Raw genomic sequence first — 24,659 nt, forward strand, 5'->3', positions numbered from 1 at the left:
GGATGAGTTCTGAAATGTTTAGTTAACTGGAGCTCAAAGATGGGTTATGAAGTGTTTAGTCAACTGAAGCTCTAGAATGAGTTCGGCAATGTTTAGTAAAGTGGAGTTCTGGAAGCACTTTTGGAATGTTTAGTCATCTGGAATTCAAGGATGAATGTTTCTTGAATGTTTAGCCGGTGGAGATCTAGAAAGAGTTTTGAAATGTTTAGCCATCTGGAGTTCAAGGATGGATGTTTCTTGAATGTTTACCCAGTGTAGCGCAGGAAAGAATTTTGTAATGTTTAATCAACAGGAGTTCAAGATGAGTTCCTGAAGCTTGTAATAACTCTAGGTCTTAAATGAGTTCTGGAATGTTTAGCCATCTGGAGTTCATAGTTGAATTCTGGAGCGTTTAACCAGTGGAGATCTAGAAAAATCTAGAAAAAGTGCTGGATAATTTAGTCAACTGAAGTTCAAGGTTGAGTTCTAGATTTAGTTAGCTATAGCGCTTAGAATGATTTCTGAGACTTTTGGAACATTTAATCATATGAAGTTCTGGATGAATGTTTCTAGAATGTTCAAGGTTAAGTTCTAAAATGTTTGGTGAACTGGAGTTTAACAATGAATACTGGAATGTTTAGTCAAGTGGAGCTCAATAAAGAGTTCTGGAATGGAAAGTATACTGGTGTTTGAGAGTGATTCCTGGAGAATGATTCCTTGTGATAACTGGAGGTCTTAAGTGAGTTCTGGAACATGTAGCCAAGTTAAACTCAATGGAATGCTTAAGCAACTGGAGCTCTAGAGTGAGTTCTAGAATGTTTTTTATAACTAGATTTCTGTAATATACAAACTGCCGTTCTAAAATGACTGAGTATTCTAGATGTGAACTGCTGGCTGTGTTTATTGTAGCTGAATCTATTGTATGGCTGAATTGAGGTTTTTCATTTTTTTTATAACTATTATTGGATTTCCTTACTGTTCTTTGACCAGAATCCCTGAAGGTTCTAAATAAGCTACAGTAAATTGATTACAGCAGTGTTTTTAGCTGTATAAACTACATCAGTCTAAAACATCTTTATTAGATTCAGGCATATCAGTGTTTCATGGACGCTCTCTAGGTGTTATCAGTTAATCAGGACACAGCACTTGCTTTTAGTCTGAGTTTGATTAGTATCAAGGTATCGATTTACACCCATATGGTGTCCATTTTCCCATGACAGCAGTATAGGAATGTCAATTTCAAGTTGTGCGCTCAAGTGGACTAATAAATCTTCCAAGTGAAGTCCATCTCATAAAATGGTTATAACCTGTTCTTGAATTGTTTTTTGTAACTCTGTTTTCTCAGGTTTAGGCATGGTGACCCCAATAAATGACATGTTCAGCATGGAGTCCAGTACTATGGTGAAGGGAGAAAAACAGATCCGCAGTAAACTGGCCAGCCTCTACAGACTAGTGGACCTATTCAGTTGGGCCCACTTCACAAGCTGTTACGTTACAGTAAGGCACAGCTTTATATCATTAATATTGCTGCCGCAGATTAAATATTATACTTGGTTTTTGGTGTCAATATTTTAGAACAAGGAAGTGAAAGTGAATGATGTACATTGTGTAATCCAGCGTTTCGCAATCCATTCCTGTAGGCGATAAACATTATAGTTCCACTAATCAGACACACCCAGTTTAATACATGGAGAAGGATATCTGCTTTCCCATTCATCATCAAATTAAATTGTTATTAAATTACACACGTCTACTTTTCAGTGGCTGTTAATGGACAAAGATGCTTTTTGTCTTCATAATGCTGTAGTTATAGCATCTGCACTCATGATGATGATCTTAACAGGTGTGATAAATAAGGAAATATCCAATTTTGAGTATCTGGATGCCTGTTGGAATAGATGAAGAAACCCTGCGCTAACTTTATCAGGAGAGGAAAAACAGCTGCTTATTTGTTTTGTTTTTTTACTTATAGGTTCGTGTCAGTAAGGAACAGGATCATATCCTCATCATCCCCAGAGGACTGTCCTTCGCTGAGGCCTCTGCGTCCAATCTGGTAAACACACTGTCTGTCTTGCACTATCACAGCAGAGCCTGATAGCGGTTCTGGGAACGGCTCGAGCATCACACCACAGGGCTGCCGGGGTCACTTTGAGTGGTGGCATTAGTTGAACTCACATTCCAGTAAGACCTAAAATAGATTAGATTCAGGTTTGTGCGGTTCTTACCGTCGGAATTCATTTATCAGTTACATATTATGTTGATTGAATGATAAATAATTACTTAATGCTTCCGTTGTGATAGCTTCAGGTTATATTTTGAGCTGCTTTGGCATTTTTTTTGTGTGTGTGTTCTAGCAGTCTGTTTAAATTATTAATGAGACAATAATATTGCCTAGAGCTTAATAATGTGTTTTCCTGTACGTTTGGGATTTTTGCAGTCTGATATGTGCTGTGCACAGAGGGAATTTGGATTTGTACTAGCCTGTGTGTTCATGTCCATCTGAGGCTTTTAGTGCCTGTAGTTGTTCATGCTTATTATTTTCGAATCGTATTGCGGTGGTTCTTAATCCCGGTCCTGGAAAACCCCAGCCCAAAGTATACTTAAGTTTTGATGTGAGCGCTTAGCCAATACACCATTTGATAGCATGTGCGAACACTGGTTTTTTTTTTCACGTGTGAAAAAGCCCTAGATATTGTTTCCACCTTGTGGACCAATTAATTTGTGCAAAAACACTCAAGGTGTTTGTCTACACTTGTTCTCACTGGATCTGGAGTCAAATCAGATTCTGTTAAAGTCAAAGCTTTTAATGTTTATAGCTAACCACCCTAATAACAACACACTTTTGAAGGTAACATGGTAAGTACCAAGGTTTTTGGTTTTTTTACCACCACCATATAACAAAAGTGCACATATCAAGTTTATACAAGCATTTGTGACTGCATTTACGCCCTTGCTAAAAGTTTACTTCTGGCTCGTATCTGCAAAGCACAAGTTAGTTGGTGACGAATAGAACCGAACCAGTTCTTGAGGTTTCGCTTTTGAGCGTTTTTCTCTCCCGCTGGCATATTAATGAGTTTTGACACGCTGCTCGTGGTGGATGCTGTTTTGACAAATTCCTGCCAATCAGGTGATTTAACACTGGAACAGATTTGTGAAGCACATTTGTCCTCCTGCCTGCAGCATTTATGACTCAGTAAACATCCGCATCTGACTTGCACTCTAGTGCTGGCTAATGCTGTTTTTAATGCAGTGCTATGCTGAATTGTGTTTGGGCTTGAGTTACGACTACTGCCACAAACCCATTTTTCACGGTCATGAAAAATACACTCAGTCATTGTGCCATTTCAGGATTAGGGCAGATCAGATTTTTTTGGTCATTTATAATAGGTGTATGTTGACCTTTTATGCATGGATCAAAGCCAGTACAGGTTTGTCCAGTTTCTTTTTGTTTGCACGGACAGTGTGTTTTAGAGTTAGATAAAGACCAAATTCTTTTGCATAGTCAGAACACACAGGATTTTTTGTCTCTGTGTGTATGAGAGCGATAGAACGAGATTGCAGTGTTGCTGACACAGTCATTAAGAGCTCCCGTTCTCCTCTTCTGTGGGCGTGGCCTTGGGGACAGTGCCCGCTGGAACAAGGCCAGCAATCTGGGTCAGACTTTTATTAACCCTCTACACGATTACTCACGTTCACACTCTTCTCTTCTACACTCATTAGTTCACTAAACCCGCTTAACAGAGAACACCATTACATTAGCACTAGATTTTAGCACTTCTTGAAGAGAAATGTCTGTGCAAAACTCACTGCCTTGATGCAGGGGTGTTGTGGGTAGTCAAAAGAGACAAGATTCTATAGGTGATTCCTAATTTGATTACTTATGCACACTTCAAAGTCATTTTGTGGTATAAATAGTGTGATGATTAGATATTAGTTATAATTCCGAAAAGAAAAGTGCATTTCAAATAACTGAATGATGCACTTATTGAACTGAATGATCACCGTCAGAATGGTGTTGGATGGCAAAATAACCTTATATAATTCATAATTCCTGGACAGTTGAGTATATACTGCATAAGCTGTGTCCCATATTACTTGCTTTGCACTGCATTTATACACTATGTACACTGAATGTCACTTCACTTCACTTATGTGACGTACTCAACCATGATTACATTGTTCTGGATAAAAACATTTAAAACCTGGAAGACTTTGAGGCGTGTCATTGTTATTTCCATGTTTGTTAATGTTTGTTCGTGCAGTGAACATTCCCATGTTTTTGTGAGTTAATATTTTAATAAGTTTGATTTTTATCAACTTGCTACAGTTTAAACTCAGTTCGGGAAACCCTGGTTTAGTGTAATGTGTAATGCATTTTTTGATGTTTATATAAAAAAAAAACATTTTTTTCCTCTTTGCTTTTATAATATCAATATGGTATTTTTAATGGTAAATTAAAAAAAAAAGTAATCTAAAAGTAGTCATTACCTAAAACGAGTAACCTAGATTACGTTACTAACTACAGTTTTCAGAATATAATCCGTATTCAATCACAGACTACAAATTTTAAGTAGCAGTTTTTTATTGTTTATTTTGTCATCAATAATCGGAGTCTTATAGCCCCTCCCCCTCCACTGTGTAATTTACCCTTTGCAGGGAGTTTGATTGACAGGAGATCTGACCAATCATAATGCTGAATCTGCCATATTTGTCCGCCAAACCAGACTGGAGAGTAGATTCAGTGGATTGAACTTTAAAAACTGTGTGTATCTTTTCGCGGTTGAAACAAGATACCTTCTGATGTTCATTCATGTTTATTTTGCGCTGTAGCTACTTGCACTTAACGGCAGGGAATACTGCATTAATACGCAAATTGGGATGCACCTATGCTATCATTGTATAGTATGTAATTTGGGACACAACCTCTGGTCTCTTGAAATCACTTTGACCTTTCCTTCAATGTACAAAAAATTTGGGGTATCATTAATGTCAATAGCCCACATTGTGCAGGATGGGTTACGCAGCAAAGTTTAAGACCACTTAAAAATAAAGGGATGGACACATTAGCAAAGTTTTGCAAGCTAAAAGTATATGCTATGTATGAAGCATATTTCACACAGAAGTCACTTTCAAACCAAGCAGCTTCCTGTTGGTCAACATGGTGAATCCATTCCGAACCTGTTGCGAAAAATGCATGGGGAAGTTCCCAACCCCATAGATATCTATTGAAACGACTGGATTTTACCCATGGAAACCTGCCAAAGAACAGTAACTGTTGCCGCACCTAAAGAAGTGTTCAAATCCCTAACCGCAGGTATGAGCAATGTTGATTAGTAGAGTTGTGCTAAAGCAAGCATCACTGTAACTCTTACATAATGTGGCATGAGATTTCATGTCTGCGGAGCAACTGCTGTAAACCCTTCCACATGTTCATGTAACAGGAAATGTAATTTGTAGTTTTGTTTTTTCCTTTTTATGCTTTTTACATGCCCTGTTAAATGTGTTTATTTCACTCCTTAAAAATCTAGGAATGTGCTTTATTTATAAAGATTACTATTTTTGCTGGACTGTTTTATTAAGATAGTTTTCCTCTGGGATTTACCATACTCTTACCGTTTATTACATCATAAATTAAAACAAACTTTAAGCTACAACTCTCTCTCCAAGTGAGATGCAAGATCTCGTGAGAGAACAGCCAGGTCTTGTTTCTGTCCATTAGCATTAGTGTGGTGGTGTCCATAAAGAAGTGGACCAACTTCCTGTGGTGATGTGCTAGTAACCAATGCAGTAAGAATTGCATGAGAAAGGTGGGGAGTGTGTTTTTGTGTCAGAACAGTCACATGATATCAGTAGCTGTGTATAAATATGATCTGTATGAGGTTGGATGTCATTCTGAGCTCATTAACAGCAGCGGGACAGTGTGCTTATTTTAAGCTGGTAGTGATATGGGGTGTGGCATCGACGAGCATGTGAAAGGCATGTTGGGTGGCCTGTTACAGGGCAAGCATGTGATGCAATCTAATATTCGATCAGAGCTCTAGAAGAATCAGACATGCACAGGCACCATTCACTCGCACACAACTGATGATTGATGAATAATTCATGCTAATACTAGTTAATACTAAAAGTTTGGAGTCTGTAAGATTTTTTTTTAAGCTCTCTTATGCTCAAGTCTACATTTATTTAATTTTGTGGAAAGTTTTTTTTTTTTTTTTAAGGTTCTTTGATAAATAAAAAGTTTAAAAGATCAGCATTTATTTGAAATTGAAATTCTCTACAGTCTCTGCTGTCGCTTTTGATCAATTTCTTAAATACAAAAATCTTACTGACAAAACCTTTGAACGTTAGTGTAAATCAGCTTAATCGGGCTGTAAACTTCCTGGAGTATTTCCCCATTCGTAATCATCTGTTGACGATACCAGGAACTGGAAGCTTATTTAAAACATTAACTGAATCATCCACCGGTTGTCAGTGAATCTCAGATGACGGTTCCCTCTTGATTAGATGCACAGTGTCAACATTAATAGGAAATGAGTGAGTGTAGGATGTGGGAATAAAAAGCGATCAGATGCTGTATCTGTGCTAATATGAATTTCTTTAATAAAGCTTGTGTAGCCTCTCAGTTTTTTGGGTTTTAGGAGAGTTCAGTAGCCTAAATTTTTACAATCATCTTCAGTGAAAAACTTGATTTGTGTTTCTTTGTTTCTCCAGGTGAAGGTGAATATTCTCGGTGACGTGATCGATCAGGGCTCCACCAACCTGCAGATCGACCCGGCTGGCTTCAGCCCTCACGCTGCCATCTACTCCGTGAGACCCGACGTGCGCTGCGTCATTCACATACGAACACCGGCCACTGCTGCTGTAAGTATCCATCCAGTCACACCTGCTTCTGCTCCACATGCTCTATCAACAGTTCCAAAGTAATATATAGCTGAAATTTACATTATAACTGTAAATCACCATGACTTGCATTGATCTCTTCTGTCTTGTCAGGTGTCGTCTATGAAGTGCGGCCTTCTGCCCATCTCTCAGGAGGCTCTGATCCTGGGTGACATTGCCTATTACAACTACCAAGGCAGTCTGGACGAGCAAGAGGAGCGCATAGAGCTGCAGAAAGCCCTCGGACCATCAACGAAGGTAAACTACCTCCTGTGCTTGTCATTAGCTATGTATCCATCCAGGTGGATGCTGCACACTGGTGGTGGTTGAGGAGAGACCCCCCCACATGATTGTAAAGCGCTTTGGGTGTACGGCAATACACAAATCGCTATATAAAGCCATCATTAATTAATTCATCCACCTATTTTTATGCGCATTTTGGGATATCGCATAAAAAAACCTTGGATGGAAATACCAAGATGAGCATAAATTCTAAAAATGCGCAAAAAAAACGTATGCGCTAAACTAAAGGGTGTGTTCACACTTGTCATGTTTGGTTAAATTAAAACAAACGGTGGCGCGATTGCTCTGTTAGTGCTGTTTATTTGAACCCTGGTGTGGACCTAGACCGCTAAAAAGATGGGTCTCAGTCCACTTCCAAACGAACTCTGGTTCGGTTCGAATTAAATTTGAACGCAACATGGACCAAATACTAAACGAACCAAAAACAGGAAGTAATTACAAGATGCAACATGATTTCATAAAGGGATCAAGCGGTGTATCCAAAACAAAATGAGCAGAGGGCAAACGAGGAGGTAAACTGACTTTTATGAGGTCTTTGTGACTTCGCAGGTGGTAAAAATAAAATCATATACACGCAAAAATTAACACGCTTAGTCCAGCAGAAGGCATTAGGTGTATTCGACTTAAATTAGTCAAACACACCTTTTCCTTTCGTTTCGGGTGTTCGGCAAATTCCGTCACAAAATATACGTCATTCAACCCGACCAATCAGGTATCACTATGCCTTTTAGGGTCACTGTCAAAAATGCCAGTATGAACGCTAAGCGGACCAGGACCAAATGTATAATTTTCCTTTTTGGTCTGGACCAGATGAACCAAACTACAAGTGTGAACACAGCCAGAGTTTTTTTTTTACTGAAAAAATTCCTTAATCCGCATCAAATAATACATGTGATTTTTGCTATGGGACAGCATAAAACTGGACCAACCAACGGACTGATCTTATTGCACAGAATCTGAAATGCTAGTTTTATCATTCTAAAATGCTTGAGCAAATTCTCATCAAAATGCTTCGTTATAATTAGCCGCTTTTCCACTATCGGGCCGAACGGTTCTCTTTGCTTAACCGTTCCGTTCCGTGTCGATCCGGGCCAGTTAGCACAGATAACGGCTTCATTTTCCACTGTGGTGCTGATAACGGAGCCCGTAAGAATGTAATACAAATGCATCAGTCGTTTCCTTGGTAACGCAAGTGGAATGTAAACAGCGACATGGACGATGATTTGACTGTCTCAGACATTTTTTTTATTTGTTACATTGAATGTCGCGTAGCTGTTTACTTGGCTGTTTGATCAAACAGCGTGCTTCCGCTTAGCCAGCTATGGAGAAACTGGTATCCAGGCAACAGAGTGGCGACGTCACACACACTCTACCAGCACGGTTGTCTAACCGGGCCGAGAATGGTTTGTAATCGTGCCGTGCCATACCAGGCTCATGGAAATACAATTGGAACTGTACCTGACAGTTCTTAGAACCGTTTGGCCCGATAGTGGAATAGCGGCTATTAACTCCCAGAATTGCGTTCCCAAATAATTTTTTTAAATTTTTTTTTTCTCGTTATATTTAGCGCAACTTAATCAGGAAGTGACAATTTTATTCTCTTCAGCTCACTGGATGGAAATGGTACTTTATTCGCAAATGTTTTATGCGATACTCCATTTTTGTGCATAAGTTTAATTCGTGGCTTTGGATGGAAACATGGCTAATGTGATTAAGAACGAAAGTGAAAAATGCAGTTTGTAAATGTGCAAGATAATTACATGTGTGTTGTGTGTGTTGCAGGTGTTGGTTTTAAGGAATCATGGGGTCGTAGCTCTCGGGGAGACCATTGAAGAGGCCTTTCACTACATTTACAATGCTCAGTTTGCCTGTGAAATACAGGTAAAACTTTCTTAATACACATTTGTGTAAACTTTTAATAATTAGTAGTAGTAGTAGTATTACACTGAGACATGTATCCTACTGTATCAGCATATTCTACTGTCTTTTTCTCTTTAAGTTGAATTTTAATCATCTTTGTATTTATTTTTTAATAAGTTTGTATTGTTTACTAAATCTTGAATGTGTATGCAAGCTGATACGGCAGTAAATTTCAATAAAACCAATAGATTTCTGTAAAATATCTGCACATTTCTCTGTAGGTGAATGCGTTCTCGTGTGCTGGAGGAGTGGAGAACCTGATCGTGTTGGATCTGGAGAAGTACAAATCTCGGACAAAGGGGGTGGCAGAAGCCGGGGTCAACATGGGCTCTCAGCACAAGTGGAGGCTGGGAGAGCTGGAGTTTGAGTCTCTCATGAGAATGCTGGACAACCTGGTGAGTGCTTGTGTGATACAGATACAGGGCAACTCTGCTTTAGACCAAGCCGTCGAGCCAAAAACAGCCCAAAGCTTCTGCTAAATGACTACTTACTACCAGTCCAGCTGTGTTTGAGAGGAATAATCACAGCGGAGAGACTGGAAAATCGCTTCTTTCTTCGTCTTTTAGTCTTTTTCTTTTTCCACCCTCCTTCCTCTCCTATTAGGCAGACGAACGGAGATAGGCGTAAAGAGAGAGAGCCAAAACTCTTCTCTCTTCTTGCTGTCATCCGTGTGAGATAGGGAAGAGCACAGGCATGTGGAAAGTCTGTTTTCTCGGCCGAAGAATGGAGTGATGTGGAAGATGATAATGATATGGTGTGTTGCTCAGTGAGCCGCCGTCACCAGCTCTCAGTGAACCGATACGGTTTTCCTGCTTCTGCTGGAGAGTTTCAGCAGTTGGTTACATAATGTGCTTAACGCAGATGGACCTTTAAAAAAAGCGCCTTTTGTAGTTGGTAATTTCTTTCTGCAAAGTCAGTTTCCAAGCAGCGGCTGATTATATAAACCAATTCAGCTGAATAATTCACAGTTGAATTATTAATTAAACTCAATCATAAAAGGCATTTAAATGATTTAAGAATAGGTCTCGTCCTTATAGTTGCTAGAATTTTTATTATTAAATATTTAATTAGAATATTTGTGTGTGTGCGTGTATGTATGTATGTATGTATGTATATAGAGATAGATATATAGATAGATGTGTATATAGAGATAGATAGATAGATGTATATTATAAAGCTTTGTTTTTCTTTCAGGGTTACAGGACAGGCTACACGTACCGGCACCCCATTGTGCGGGAGAAGCTGCGGCACAAGAGCGAAGTGGAGATTCCTGCGACAGTGACGGCGTTCATGTTCGACGACGACGATGCGCCACGCTTCCCTCTGAATCTACTGCAGCAGCGACAGCAGAGAGAGAAAACACGCTGGCTCAATTCACCCAACTGCTACATGAAGGTGAACGTGTCGGACGGAGTGAGCGAGGAGAACAGGCGCACAAAGACCACTGTGAGGCTCAGTTCATCTCTGTTATGGTCATCTGAGATTTGTGCAGTCCAGTTTTTAAAAAGCCTTTTGAATGAAAAAAGGGATTTCTGTAAAAGTACTACACTTTTCTTATCAGAAAGGATTTTGTGGATGAGCAAGTATGTGGTTATTTCCTGAGCATACCTGAAAGTAGATGAAATGAGCTCATATTTCTGAAACTTTTGAAGCCTCATATAACTTCTGTCAGTTGACTGCCTTCAAGCCTGATGCCAAACACAGTTCCCTCCTGACCTCTAGTGGTCAAGGCTTAAGGATTACAGCTTTGGCTGCATTTCATTCTGAATTCCATGTTTTTCTGTTTTAATTATTCTGGATTCCATTTTAATGGTTAAAGTAAATGTTGATTTAAAAAAAAAAAAAAAAGTCACGGCTGATTAATAGAAATCAAGAAACCTATCCAATTTAACAATTTATTAAAAGTTTAACAAAACACAATTTGGAGACCTTATAACATCTTTTTTTTTTTTCAAAGTACGTTTTATTTTCCCCAATTTTTTTCTAGATTTGAAAATCATTGAATCATCGAAATCATGAAGCGTATACAATTTAACAATTTACTAAAAGTTGAACAAATATTACATCTTTGGAGCCATATGAATTCTGTTTATTTGTTTTACTTTTTTCCTGAATTCCATTTTAATGTTTTAATTAAATTCTACTAATTCTAAACGTGTTTATGCATTGGATTCATAGAACTTTAAAAATGAAATAATTTATTAAACCTTTTACAATTGAGTACTAAGACATGCTTCTTTTGTTAGAAATGGTTGATGTCTGTGTTAATTTTCTGAATTTGATGTAAAGCAAATTAAAGGCATAAGACGTTAACAATTTAATTCATCTTTAGTTAAAATGTAAACAAAGATTTTAACAGTTCTTTATCTTTTGGCAAATTGCTGCACTGCAGAGTCCCTGTTAAAATTAAAGCAGGAAAAAATTGTGACATAAAATAATTATTATATTATTGTTTATCTTGAAGTACAATCTACTGTACAGGTTGTTTGACAGGTTGTTGTGAACTTTGTTTGTATATGATGATAGTTTTTGTCAACCAAAATGGTGAAATGTTGGTGAATCTGACTCTCAGAGCAGCTCTGATTAAGTGGTTAACTTTAACTGATTAAAGATTAAGTGGACATTTGAATGAAATATTGTTTGGTCAATTTTAAAGAAGGATTAGGTCGTGCAGTAAAGTGTAAAACAATCGTCAGGTCGTTGGCTCCCTCTGCAGGCATTTGTTATATAATGCATAATGTTTTTCATGGTAGAAATGTGTGATTTGTATGAATGAGTTAAACATTTTGTGGCAACAGTTTCTAGACTTTTACACCGACTCTGAATGCTCTCAAATGCTTCAAAATTTCAGCCTGTATTTATTTTCTTGAATTTTGTTCTAAATCTCTTTCTCTTACTCCTCCTCTGCAGTGGATGAAGTCCGATGATGGTGGAAACACCAGTGGGACTCCGATCCGCATTGAAGATCCCAACCAGTTTGTGCCTCTGAACACGAACCCCAGTGAAGTTCTGGAGAAGAGAAATAAAGTGAGTTATGAGTGCGATCAGACTGTTTAAAGGATCCTTTTCACATTTCCAGGGCTCTCAGAAGTGCAAGTCATCTTAGTTGGGTAAACTTCTGTAGGTGACCAAAACATTACTATAAATACCATTTTTGCCTTCACACTTGCTCCAAATGCAAAAGAAAAAAAATCTACGATAGCATTTATGTGACTTACCAAATAAAAATAATATTTTTATATATATATAACTTACTCCATTGTAAAACATCGGTTTCTTTCTTCTGTTGAACACAACAGATATTTGAAAGAATGTTAATGACCAAACATAGCCATTGACTTCCGTGGTATTTTTTTAGGGATGCACTGAAATTGAAATTAATTGTCTGAAGCCGAACAAAATGAAATACTGGGCCGAATACCGAACATGGTTTTTCGCCTTTTTTTTCCCCATGTAGGCCCATTTTGCCTTTTTTTTTTTTTTTTTTCGCTTTTCAAATAAATAAAAAAATCAATTAGAAAACAGCAATTTAAAAATATTTACTTAACGCTGAAAATTGTTTAACATTCTATCAGACATTATACCAACAAAGCAAATTTTTACTTAAAATTAATAAGTTACTAAAATAATATTTTGGGTCATTTAAGACCCCCTTCTTGAATCAGGCATGTATTTTTTACTGTACAAATAAATGCAGCCTTGCTGAGCAGAAGAGACTTCTTTTAAAACATTAGAATATATTGCATATCCCAATTTGAACACTGTATGTTATAATAAATGTATAGAGCTGTTATAGGGTAATTATTATCTTTTTTTTTTATATATATATTACAGAACAGTAAAATTGCAATACTAACATTTATGAATGTTGGAGTTGTTGCTTTTGTTTGATTTTATTTTTGCAGAAACATGCCTTTAAATATGTTATAAAAATGTTACTGAGCAAATGACGATTAACTTTCGTGCTTTGGACTTTGAACCCTGGCTAACGAGCTCGTGCAGCGCTGTTTGAATACATGCAATTTGTGCGTGTATTTGAAAACATAACATTCTGCAGTTTATTTACTAATCGTTTGAGGCCATTTCGCGTTTTCAATCATCATACAGTAACCAGCAACAACCATTTCTTCCTCCTCTCATGGGAGACGCGAGATACAGCACTAAGCAGTCTCTCGCTGTCGGTGCTTGTAATGATTTTTGCATCTTTCTCTAACAGTTTTAAATACTTTTGCACTGCAGACGTGTTTGCTGCATTACTGCACGCCTCTGTTTGATCGTGTCATGTCATTGTTCGGTACATATCATTCAGTCTTTTCGCTTATTCAATTTTGGTTGCCGAACATTCGACGCATCCCTAGTATTTTTTCTATACTATGGAAGTCAGTGGCTACCGTCAACTGTTAGGTTGCCAACATTCTTCAAAATATCTTCACCAAATAAAAGAAACTCATACAGGTTTGTAAAATCTTGAGGGTGAATAAATTGTTACAACGTTAACAACTGTGGAAACACATGATCGCAGTCTGGTAAAAGAGTCAGGACTCTTAAGGCCCATTCACACCAAGCTCAATAACTATAAAGATAACAATAAAGATATGGTTCTAATAATCGTTCTCAGTATTAAAGTATAGCTAGAGTCCACACCACAACTATAACGATAAAGGCACAGAGAAACGATGATGTTGGAATCACTTTCCGAACTATTTTTTCCAGCTGATGAACGATACAAATATTAACAGCCAATCAGAATCCATCCTGCTATCACAAGCTCGAGAATTTAAAGCGGCAGACGAGCGTGCGCTTAGAATAAACAGACAATATCGTTCCCTGGTGTGGATGCTAATATTGTTATCTCTATGGTTATTGTTCTTTATGTGAACGGGGCTTCATCCACCATTTCTCAAGTGCTTTCTTGTGATCGTTTCAGATTCGAGAACAGAACCGGTTTGACATGATGACAGCAGGGCCGCAGTCACAGCGGCTGGCAGGGATTGTGGTGGAAAGACCGCCGGTGAGTGTCAGAGCGACATTACCATAATCACAGACATCCCTGTCACAAGGTGGCGCCAGACCCTCTCAGAGACAGTTGAACGGTGGTGAAATGAGCATCAGTTTGTAAGGAAAAGGCCTCAAGTTTCAAAGCAGGCTCTTATGAAGCTCTGTTTTTCTTTTTAAGGGACAGTCGCCAGTCCAGGTAAAATCCCAGGGAGTTTTGTTTGTCGCTGTGCCACATTTTGGAATTATCTGCATGACTCCTTATTACATTGAACTCTTGTAGTTTTGGATTTGCTGTGTTCTCACTTCATATTTAGTGTTTTAATATTAGAGGATTTGTGACTTGTCTTGCTTTCGAATGCACAGTGATCAACACATCTGATGGTCTGTGTGTTTGAGTGCTTTTTGTTGTCGTTGTGACTCATTTCATAACTGAGGTGCGCTTCGAGGGTCTTATTTTGTGTTCTCTGCTCTGCCCCCACGCACACATGCAGCCGTACACGGGCGATGACGAGGAGCAGACAGGACAGCTTCCTCCAAACCCCTTCAGCGAGCTGACCGAGAAAGTGCTGGAGGACGTCCAGAAACGAGTAGATGGTAAAACACGCTCACGAGTCTCTCACACTTCCTCTCACCACTACCTTTCAAAGGTTTTGGGTCTGTAAGAGATATAGAAGTAAATTAATCCTCTTATTCTGTAAGGACACATTAAATTGACCAAAAGTGACAGTAAAGATATTTATAAAGGTTTCTGTCTCAAATAAACGCTGTTCTTTGAACTTTCTATTCATCAATGAATCCTGAAAAAAGTATCATGGTTTTCACAAAAATATTAATATTAATTAATAAAAAATAAATGTTTCTTGTGAAGCAAACGAGCATATTAGAATGATTTCTTAAGGATCATGTGACACTGAAGACTGGCGTAATGGATACATTTAAATTATTTCTTTCTTCCTTTTATTTTATTTTTTCTTTTTCTTTTCCTCTACAAAAATTCTGCTGTGACCTTCTACAAATAGGCTGTTCTACATATTTATTAGTAAATGCATAATAGAGATATACACGTTTTGTATTTAGGGGATCATCTAAGTATGTTTTATGTTTTAAAAACTAAAAAAAAAAAAGTTTAAATGAACATCATTTATTAAAAATAGAAATCTCCTGTAAATTATAAAATAAATTATATATAAAGTATATTCACATAGAAAACTCTTGAGTAGTAATAATATTTCAAAATGCTACTATTTTTACTGTATTTGTACTCTATTTTTACTGTGGGGATGCAACAATTCACTCGCGATGCAATTCATGATACTGGTATTGCGATAATATTTTCTTAAGATTTATATTTGCCAAATGAGCTTTAAGTCAGACAAAATGTGGCACATTTCTTTGTGAACTTGAAATGTCAAAAAAAATAAAAATGGAAATTTTCAACAAATCCCAAATCAAATAATTCAAATAAACTAAGGCTACTGCATTTTAACCACAATCCAAACAGATGATGCACACATGCAACATTAGCAGTGTTTGGTTTAAATAAGATTGTATAATTTCAAAATTTGAAGCCAAAACAGAATGGCCCTACATGAGCTTTGTGAAAGCCCAAACTTTTAAACAGTGTTTTACCTTTCAAACTGGTGTAAACTAATAAATAAAGATCACTGTGATGCATGATACTTCCTTGCTTTTAAGAACTCCTCATTTCCTGTTCCCTAAGTCACATATATGTATGACCCTGTCAATGTTAATGGTGTAACTCGGCCCCTCATAGCTAAAAATCAATACAGTGCGTCTGGCACAGAACTAACTTGAATGCATACAGCCAAGACGGTCTGTCCTGCGAGCATCTTCCAGCTGTGACAGAGTCCTCCCATGCTAACCTGTCTACTTCTCTAACTGTCTGTCTGTCTGTTCACTAACCAACTGACTCCTGCAGATGAAGAGCAGCTCACGTCAGACGACGCTTCCACACTCTCTCAGTCAGTGTCTCCACAAAACACTCCCGCTAAAGAAGGTATAGCACACTGAAAGAGCCAGCTGTTTCACTCAGCTGTGGCGTGTGTGTGTGTTATGCAGCTCTAAACTGCAGTATGTTAATACATCATGTCAATATTAGCTGCAAATATTTACCAGGGTTGCTAGGTAACAGTTCAAGAGGAAAATGAAAGAAAACACGGAGAAATTCATTATACTGAAACAATGCAAAGTATAAGCTAAAACATTTAAAATCATTTTTTGTAATTGAAGTAAATCTGAAATAAGCTTAAATATAAATATTGCATGAAAAACAACTTTGAGATCCTTTTATAGTTTTTGTTAATATTTTGAATCACTTTTTATTTTTGTTGTGTGTTTGTCGTTTTTTATTCAGTTTTTATTCTTTTTTATTTCACTTGTAGTTTACTATAACTAGGGCTAAAACCATTTATTTAAAAAAATATATATATTCATTTATATTTATTTTTTTATATAAAATAAATATTACATGGAATTTCTTTTTTTATATAGTTTTTATATTCTGAATAATTTTTTTTAATGTTTAAATTTTTATGTAGTAATTTTGTGTTTTTGTCGTTTTTAGTAATTTTTATGTGTCTATAGTTATTAATTTGTATATCAGTTGTAATTTACTATAGTAACTTTTGTTAGCTAGGGCTGAAACCATTAAAATTAATTGAAGTAAAGCTGAAATAGAATAAAATATTAAAGTTAGCTGCCAAGGCAACATTTCTAATTTTGGCTAGTTATTTAATTTTTATGTTCTCCTTTTAAATGAGAGACATAAAATTAAATAACTAGTCAAAATTAGAAATGTTGCCTTGGCAGCTAACTGAAAGAAGTTGAAGTACTAACATTTTAAAACTAAAAACCAAAATTAAAACTATTTAAATAATAATAAAAAAAAGGCATGTAACGAAATTACTAAAATTAAAAAAAGTGAAAATATAAAAATAAAATTGAATTCAAAATATAAATAAATGCAATATTAGTACTTAATACTAAAATAGCACTGGTCATCAGGAATCGTATTTTCAAAATGTTTATTGTAAACTGTCCTGCTTGTTGCGAAACTTTCTGGCAGGATATGTTGCAGGGCACTACTTTGCTCTTCTGTTCTCTTTATAAAACAAGCAGTACCTGATTCCCATTTTAGAAGAGAAAATTAAAGTTGACTAGAGTAGGAGCCTTTGAGGGGAGCACAGTAGAGACCTTTAAATAAATTAAAGATGAAGCCTTATATAAACGAAGGAAACACTGATATGTGTTCACACACACAGCGGGATAAAGTGTCTTGTTGGGTGGAGAAACAGGAAGCGATTGCCCCAGTCACTCTGTACCAGTTGCATCAAAATCACCGGTTACTCAACCAGACATATTACGTGAGCGATGATGAACCATAAGTAGGCAACAATTGAGGGCACGTTCAACACGTTCATCTAAAGAGTAGGTCACACTCGAGCCGGGACGCGTTGCCACAGAGCTTCTTGTAATGTTGATGCAACGATTAACTTCTGTAACTTTGGGCATCACGAGTTCAGATGTGAATCTGATGTTCAAAAAAGCTTTTTATTAAATATTGAAACATTTTACAAATATGCAGTAATCACCTGCCATGAAGTTTAACTCTGTAAAATTAAGCAATAAGTTGTGAGTTGCAGTAATTTTATCGTATGGGGTATCAATATGATAATTCAATAATAATTGTATAATTTAACTTTATAAATAAAAAATCTGTAGAATATTAACAATAATCACAAACATAGCTTTTTATGGAACAGCAACATTGTAATTTTTAAACAATTTATATTGTGAAATTTCTATTCTAATCTATTGTTAATTTTTTAATAATTAGTTTAGAATTTTTTATTAATACTATAATGCAACAAAAAAACAACTTTTTTTTCTTTCTTTTATGGAACAGCAACATTGTAACTTCATAGATTTTTTTTTTTAATCTCGTTCATTTTTTTATAATTAATTTAGAATTTTTTAATAGAATAATGTAATAAAAAACAACTATTGGTTTTGTATGGAACCGCAACATTGCAACTTATTAAAGATTTTTTGTGATTAGTATTGTTAAGAATATTTAATAATTAGTTTAGAATTTATTAATACGATAATACAACAACAAAAAACACCGCAAATAAAAAATACATTAGCACATCTTTTGTCCCCTTTTTGCCAAGCAACATTGTAGTTTATTAAAGAATCTATTGATTTTGTTTGTTTTTAAATAAAATTAGATTTTAGCACAACAATGGAATACATTTTTTAATTTTTTGGCCATGTTACAACTTAATAATTAGTGTATTTTCTTATTTTAGTTTAATAATACAATTACACGATAAATAAAAACCACAACAAACACAATTTCAAGCAAGTAAAATGAATTAGCAAAACTTTTTTTGTAACTTAAAATGTAATTATTACTAATTAATTTTTCTAATAATTTTACTTTATTAACAATACAATAAATAACCTGCATAAATAATTCTTCTAAAAGTAATTCTTTAGCACAAATCTTTATGGTTGCCAAACAACGTTAATGTTTCTAATAGTTACTGTATAATTTACTGATAATAAAATGAATGCAATATAAATGAACCACCACAAACAAATGAGATTCATTAGCACAACTATTGGCTGTTGATAGTATCCAAACATTGATTGATTAGTTGTGTTCTTTCTTGTTCCTCATGCAGAGAACCACACCAGCGTGATGCTGAACGGTAAAGACGACCACGGCGACGACGACGAGCTGATCAAGCGCGTCAGCCAGCTGACCACCAGCATGGAAAGTGTGGAGATCAGCGTGCGCTCGGGAGAGAAGATCGAAGAGGCTCTGACGCCCGAGAGCTCGCCCTCCAAATCGCCCAACAAGAAGAAGAAGAAGTTCAGAACCCCGTCCTTCCTGAAGAAGAACAAAAAGAAAGAGAAAGTGGAAGCCTAGAAGACGGAGAGCATCCACGCCTGTCGCTTTGTCTGTCTTTGTTTGTCGTTTTACATTTGTTTTTGAAAAAAAACACGGCACGTTATTTTGGGAGTCGGTCAATAGATGCCATATGAGTTTTATACAGGAGGAGAAGCGAGGGAAGCTCCTGGGAAACTGGCTTCTCTCACCTGATAGACTGAAAATGTTCTATAAACAGTTTCCTAATGATTTTATCTCGTTGATGAGCCCATACTGCATTATTTTTTTCATACTGTATGTTTATTAGATCCTCACCTTTTATGAGCCCCTTTTCTATCCGTCATCTCTCATGGTGTCAGTTCTGCTCGCGTGGTTTCTCCAGCTGTTGGTGGAATTGGTCACACTACACAGGAAACGCTGTAGAATCACACTGGAAACGTTCAGGGGTTATTTTAACAGGGTTGTTTTATTTCGTTTCTCTTGCGTTGACTGCGATGGTCTGATCCTGTGTAGAGTCACTCCAGTCTCCTCTCCGTTCCGTACGCAAACGTTTAACAAAAGCAGAGCAGTCACGCTTTAGTGAACATCTCTTCATCTCTTATTAAATAGTTAAACTTTTTTTTTTTTTTTTTTTTAATCCATTCAGTTTTGTACTCGTTTCTATACTTTAACAACAAAAAATCAAAAAACAAAGCATGTTAGTCTGAATTTATATGGCTGATAATGTAGCGGTGCCTGACTTCTCAATCGTGTAATAGCTCAAATTACTAAACACATGTAACGGAAATATATGAAAACTGGAGTGATGTGATATATATACGTGTATAAAATATAATATGTTTGTGCTGCACTTTTTAATGTGGGATGCATAACAAGAAACATTAAGGATGAAGATCTAAAGCAAAGGAGGCGCGAAACGAAAACATGAGAAATGTTTTAGCATCTTGAAAAAGGGTGGAGAAGGGAAACTTGTTAATGTGTAAGGAAATATATATATTTGTAAATGTATTTTTGAAAACGAAAAAAAAAGAAGCAAAGTACTGGCTCTCACGGCGTCAACAGTGGGTTCAAATCTATTTGGTGGAATTGATTGTGGGCCTTGATAGTGCTACATCCTTCATTATGTCACCTTACGGTCATCCCATAACCATCCAAAGCGTCAGTGTTACTAAACTTTGAGAAACAGCGTTGTACAGTGTGTTTTTTGCATCTAAATCTGGATCGATTTACTTGTCTTCCCAGTTCCTGTGAGGTCAGAGGTTGCTCAATTTGCCCGTTTCGAAGCGCCTTGTCCCACGAGATGACACTCCGTGAACAGAATGTACACCAAAAGCTAATCTCTTATGGTTAAGATTAGCAGTTTGACCTCAGTTTGAACTCCGTTAGGCCCGAATGTGGTCTTCCCGTGGGGGAGGAAGAGGAGGGACCACTGAGAGAGAGAGAGAGAGATATGTATATCCCAGTGGGCAATGTGAAGTACTGGCTTGGGCATGGAGAGAGAGACAGACAGATGCATGTGCTTTTGGACGCGGGCCAGGCGTTGGATTAAAACGCATTTAAAGCTGCACCGGGTGTGAGTGTGGAGCAAGAACTGGGACGGGCGGGAAGATTAACTCGTTTTATTGCTTTAAAGTTTTCCTTATTTTGGTGCTTTTTTTTGCTTTGGTTTCTATTGCGCATTGCGGTTTTTGTTTTCAGGAAGTGTAGGAAGCGTTAACTGGAATGTGTATCACATTCTGTTTTATTTTTGTTCATTTTTTTTCCCTTTTACCCCTTTTGACCATTTTGCACCTTGTGTTACTAATGCGTCTCTGTTAGTCTGGGGTTCAGAAGGCCTGTTTGCTTTGGCATGCGAGTTTGAGCCGAGCCTCTTTGTGACCTGTGAAATCGTATATAAATGGTTATCTAACGGACTTGCTTTTAGATGTATTGCTAATAATCAGTGTAAATTCACAAATAACTATTTTAAGAAGCAAACGCTGCACTCATCTGTGGGGACTGAAACATGCATCTCCATTTATGCATTTGTTTATATCATTCATTGCTTTTTCTCAATTCTTCATACACAACTATTTCACAGTTAGGAAATGCAAATGTTATCTAAAAGGGGAACATTTGATTTCAAAGCTTGGTTTACCTAAAAAAAACTTTTTTTTTTGTTTTTTTTCCTGTTGTACACAAAAGTAGAAATTTTCAGTACTGTTGAAAGATTATACTTGCCACAAAATACAGTGCAAGTATTACAAAAGTGGTAGTTATGCCTTATGCACGATATGTAGGGCTCACAATATCAAATTTTCGCTACACTATTATAGGCAAAATAATTCATGATTATTAGAAATGTAGACATTTTTGACCAGAAATGCTACACATTAGGGGTGGGCGATATGACCTAAAATTAATATCATGGTATTTTTTATCTTTTGAACGGTGACGGTATAATATCACGGTATAACTTTTTTTTGGTACATTTTGGGAGGAGTAGCCTGTCCTGTCTCTTTAGTATGTGAATAAAGTTAATATTTTTATAATATAATAAGTAAATGGTAGGTATCCTTATCAAAAAGAGACATGGGAGAGTATTATGCATTCTCAACATTTATTTTGCAAAAAACCTAAAGATCTTACTTAACAGTGTACAACAAAACAAAAATTAGCAGTGTAATAACACAAGAACAGTGTAATAATGTGTACTTTTCTCAAAAACTAACTCTCTCTTCATCTGAACTCTGATGAAACTAGACATTCAAGTTCTTTGCCAGGAACACCAACCTGTCAACATTTTCTGGCTTCAGTGATGCCCTGGAGCTTGTTACAATATTGCCCCCTGTGCTGAATGCACGCTCGGAGGGTGAGCTTGTGGCTGGGATGCATAAGTATTTTTTTGCCAGACGGCTAATGCGCGGGAAGTGGGAACATTGGAGACGCCACCACTCCAGTGGATCAGAGTCACTGTCAGCCGTCACCATCAGCAGGTAGCCATCTAGCTCCATGTCAATGCCCTGCTGCTTTGGTGGTGCACTGCTACACTTTTTGAAGAAACTGCCCAGGCTGTGTTTGGGCTTTTTCAGTTGTACAGGAGCAGTGCTAGTTTCCCTCTCGCTTTGGTCCTCTGTGGAAGAGGCATCTGTGGCTGTCTTCTCCTCCAGTGCTTTGGTTTCTGTAGCTACTCTGCTCCTCACTTCCTCCAACTTTTCAGGTGACATGTAGGTGGTCTTGAACCGTGGGTCCAGGAATGTTGCCATGGTGAGCAGCTCATCAGTGGCAGGATCTTTGTATTTTTCATTCAAATAATCCAAGACCCTCTTCTTGATGTCCTCGCACAGTCCTGCTTTGTCTTCTTCTGGCTTCAAAATGTTTGTATTGAGTAGATGGAGGACTGGCTTAACATAGGAGACACTAACATACTCCTCTCCTGACAGGGCATCTGTAAAATCTTGCAGAGGCTTCAGTGCTTTGGTTATGGCCTCCAACACATCAATGTCTTGCCAGGTGGGTAGAAGGTGGCGTGACTTTTGGTCTGCCGCCAGGACTTGAGTGATGGCCTTCTCCTGCTCCAACACCCTTTCCATCATTTTGACACGGGACCCCCACCTTGTTGGGGATTCTGTGATCAGCTTGTGGGGGGGCAGGTTCAGCTCTCTCTGTGCACTGGTCAGGGCATTCTTCTTTTTCCAGCTGTAGGAGAATGTGCTGACCACTTTTTTGCACATACCTGTGGCCCGTGCAACTCGAGCATCATGTTGGACACTCCTCTCTGGGAAGTAAAAAGAACGGATAAAAATATTAGCATAAGTGGGAAAAGTAGGTTATCATAGTTGAAAAACGTAATAAACTATTAACTGTAGAGCAGCATAAGTATTTATTGTATGGACACACTGAACATTAGGCTATTACAAATCTAATAGGCCATGTTGTATGTATGTTGGTCAATATTTTGCACATTCCTGCACAAATAGTACAGCTTTTTCATTTTAAATACATTTATATTGTACATATTTTTAATAATATTTTTCATATAATCTGATGATAATTGAATTTTATATTTATGTTTTTTTTTTACTTTCTGATCCGGTCCCCAGAGGAATCACGGCTAAACAATACTAACAATGAAAAATCCAATACTAATGTGGTGGCCTTAAATTTGTTTTTGTTTTCTTTTTTTAATACAAACAGAAAAGGACTTGACAAATTTTCTGAATATAAAATGTTAGGTTTAGAAAGTGTAACTTACCAATAGCGTTGTGCAGTCTGTGTCCAAAACATGCGAGTCTCGTCCATTTATTGATTTCCAGAGCGCGCACCATGTTTGCACCGCTGTCAGTCGTCATGCACACCAAACGCGCTTCATCCAAGCCCCAGGCGGAAAGTGCATCCTTCAGTCCTAACGCAATTATTGCTCCGGTGTGGTCTTCGGGGAAGAAGGCGGTCTGTAGGCATCTGCTGCGCAACTTCCAGTCATCGTCAATGAAGTGGATGGTGAGGCTAATGTATGGCTCAGTAGTTCGGCTGGACCATAAATCAGTAGTGGCCGAGTAGGCTTCAAGGTGGCCAATTTCGTTCATGACTCTGTCCCGTACCTCCGTGTACAGCTCTGGCAGACACTTCTGGCTAAAAAATTTCCGACCAGGCAGCTCGTATCTTGAGTCCAGAGTGTGAACCACATGTCTGAAGCCATCTCTCTCTATGGTTTGAATGGGCACCATGTCCTTTGCGATATATAGCGCAATTGCCCTGGTAATATCTTTCCATTTCTTACTACTCTTGTCGTAAGGTGTAGCAGCAGTAAACGATGTCTTCAGTGAAAGCTGTGTAGTCTTGGGACGCGCTCCGCTGGTGCTGCTGGTCCCACTTGCGCTCGTTTTGGCCCGGGTTGCCTCTTCATATTCACGGGCGTGCGTGTTTTTTAAATGATGAAACAGGTTGCTTGTGTTTCCACCTCTTGCTGTCACAACACGGCGGCAAACCTTGCATATTACTGAAGTTTGCTCCGTGTCGGATGATTTAAAACCGAACCAGTTCCAAATAACGGAGGTTCCTCCTCTTTTTGGAACGAGAGTTACCTCTACAGCGGCCTCGGTCTCTCCGTCTGGTTCTGACACTTCACTCATCTCTTTTCAAATAGTATATAGTCTACAGGCCCGACCTTTCTTCACGATGTTTCACCAGTCGTTTAATGGCCACTCCGCTTTTACCTACCACGTGCAAGGCTGATACGAATGTGTTTTACTTTTTTATTTACAACAAGATATATAGTATAAGGACAGGTATTCAGACCACAACTGAACGTTTGAAGAAAATTTAATGCCTTATTATTTAGAATTAGATATTATTGATGTAAATGCAGCCGTTCAAGGAACATAATTGATTTATTACGGTATTGACGGTATTAGAAAATCCATGTCGTGGCGCAATGTCACACCGGTGATGACTATGACACCGGTGTACCGCCCACCCCTACTACACATTAAGTTAAAATTAACTTTTTGTCTTTTCTCTAATTTTGACCGATAAATCACACTCAAGATACACAATTTTCCTTTTCCTGAAAATAGTTAATGTTATCGCATTGTACTAAAACATAATGACTTTGCTCACGTGACAACTTAACAAAAAAATAATATTTTTGTACTACTTAGGTATTTTTTCCTCACCTTGTTTC

General features: G+C 37.4%; 2 protein-coding genes across 7 annotated transcripts in view; one reads left to right on the top strand and one right to left on the bottom strand.

The window, feature by feature from the left end:
• Positions 1 to 20,971, top strand: part of LOC306867625 (gamma-adducin-like) — a 90,942-nt gene extending 69,971 nt beyond the window's left edge. For 3 of the 6 annotated variants that reach the window (XM_079413395.1, XM_079413396.1, XM_079413394.1), the window contains exons 4-15: positions 1,325 to 1,476; positions 1,952 to 2,032; positions 6,691 to 6,840; positions 6,973 to 7,116; positions 8,944 to 9,042; positions 9,303 to 9,476; positions 10,276 to 10,527; positions 11,992 to 12,108; positions 14,009 to 14,092; positions 14,571 to 14,673; positions 16,019 to 16,096; positions 18,789 to 20,971. In XM_079413395.1, the coding sequence (XP_079269521.1) occupies positions 1,325 to 1,476; positions 1,952 to 2,032; positions 6,691 to 6,840; positions 6,973 to 7,116; positions 8,944 to 9,042; positions 9,303 to 9,476; positions 10,276 to 10,527; positions 11,992 to 12,108; positions 14,009 to 14,092; positions 14,571 to 14,673; positions 16,019 to 16,096; positions 18,789 to 19,036 (1,682 nt within the window). In that variant the 3' untranslated portion in view covers positions 19,037 to 20,971. The remainder of the gene's footprint in view (positions 1 to 1,324; positions 1,477 to 1,951; positions 2,033 to 6,690; positions 6,841 to 6,972; positions 7,117 to 8,943; positions 9,043 to 9,302; positions 9,477 to 10,275; positions 10,528 to 11,991; positions 12,109 to 14,008; positions 14,093 to 14,570; positions 14,674 to 16,018; positions 16,097 to 18,788) is intronic. The other 3 variants (XM_079413398.1, XM_079413399.1, XM_079413397.1) reach the window with 1 other exon arrangement.
• Positions 20,972 to 21,461: 490 nt separating this feature from the next.
• Positions 21,462 to 24,457, bottom strand: LOC306867626 (E3 SUMO-protein ligase ZBED1-like). The gene is made up of 2 exons (XM_079413400.1): positions 23,232 to 24,457; positions 21,462 to 22,754 (listed from the first exon to the last, which is right to left on the bottom strand). The coding sequence occupies exons 1-2, from the start codon at positions 24,106 to 24,108 to the stop codon at positions 21,736 to 21,738; spliced, it is 1,896 nt and encodes a 631-aa protein (XP_079269526.1). The 5' UTR covers positions 24,109 to 24,457; the 3' UTR covers positions 21,462 to 21,735.
• Positions 24,458 to 24,659: the final 202 nt, after the last annotated feature.

Source organism: Barbus barbus (assembly GCF_936440315.1).
Source record: "Barbus barbus genome assembly, chromosome: 49".
Taxonomy (NCBI): Eukaryota; Metazoa; Chordata; class Actinopteri; order Cypriniformes; family Cyprinidae; genus Barbus; species Barbus barbus.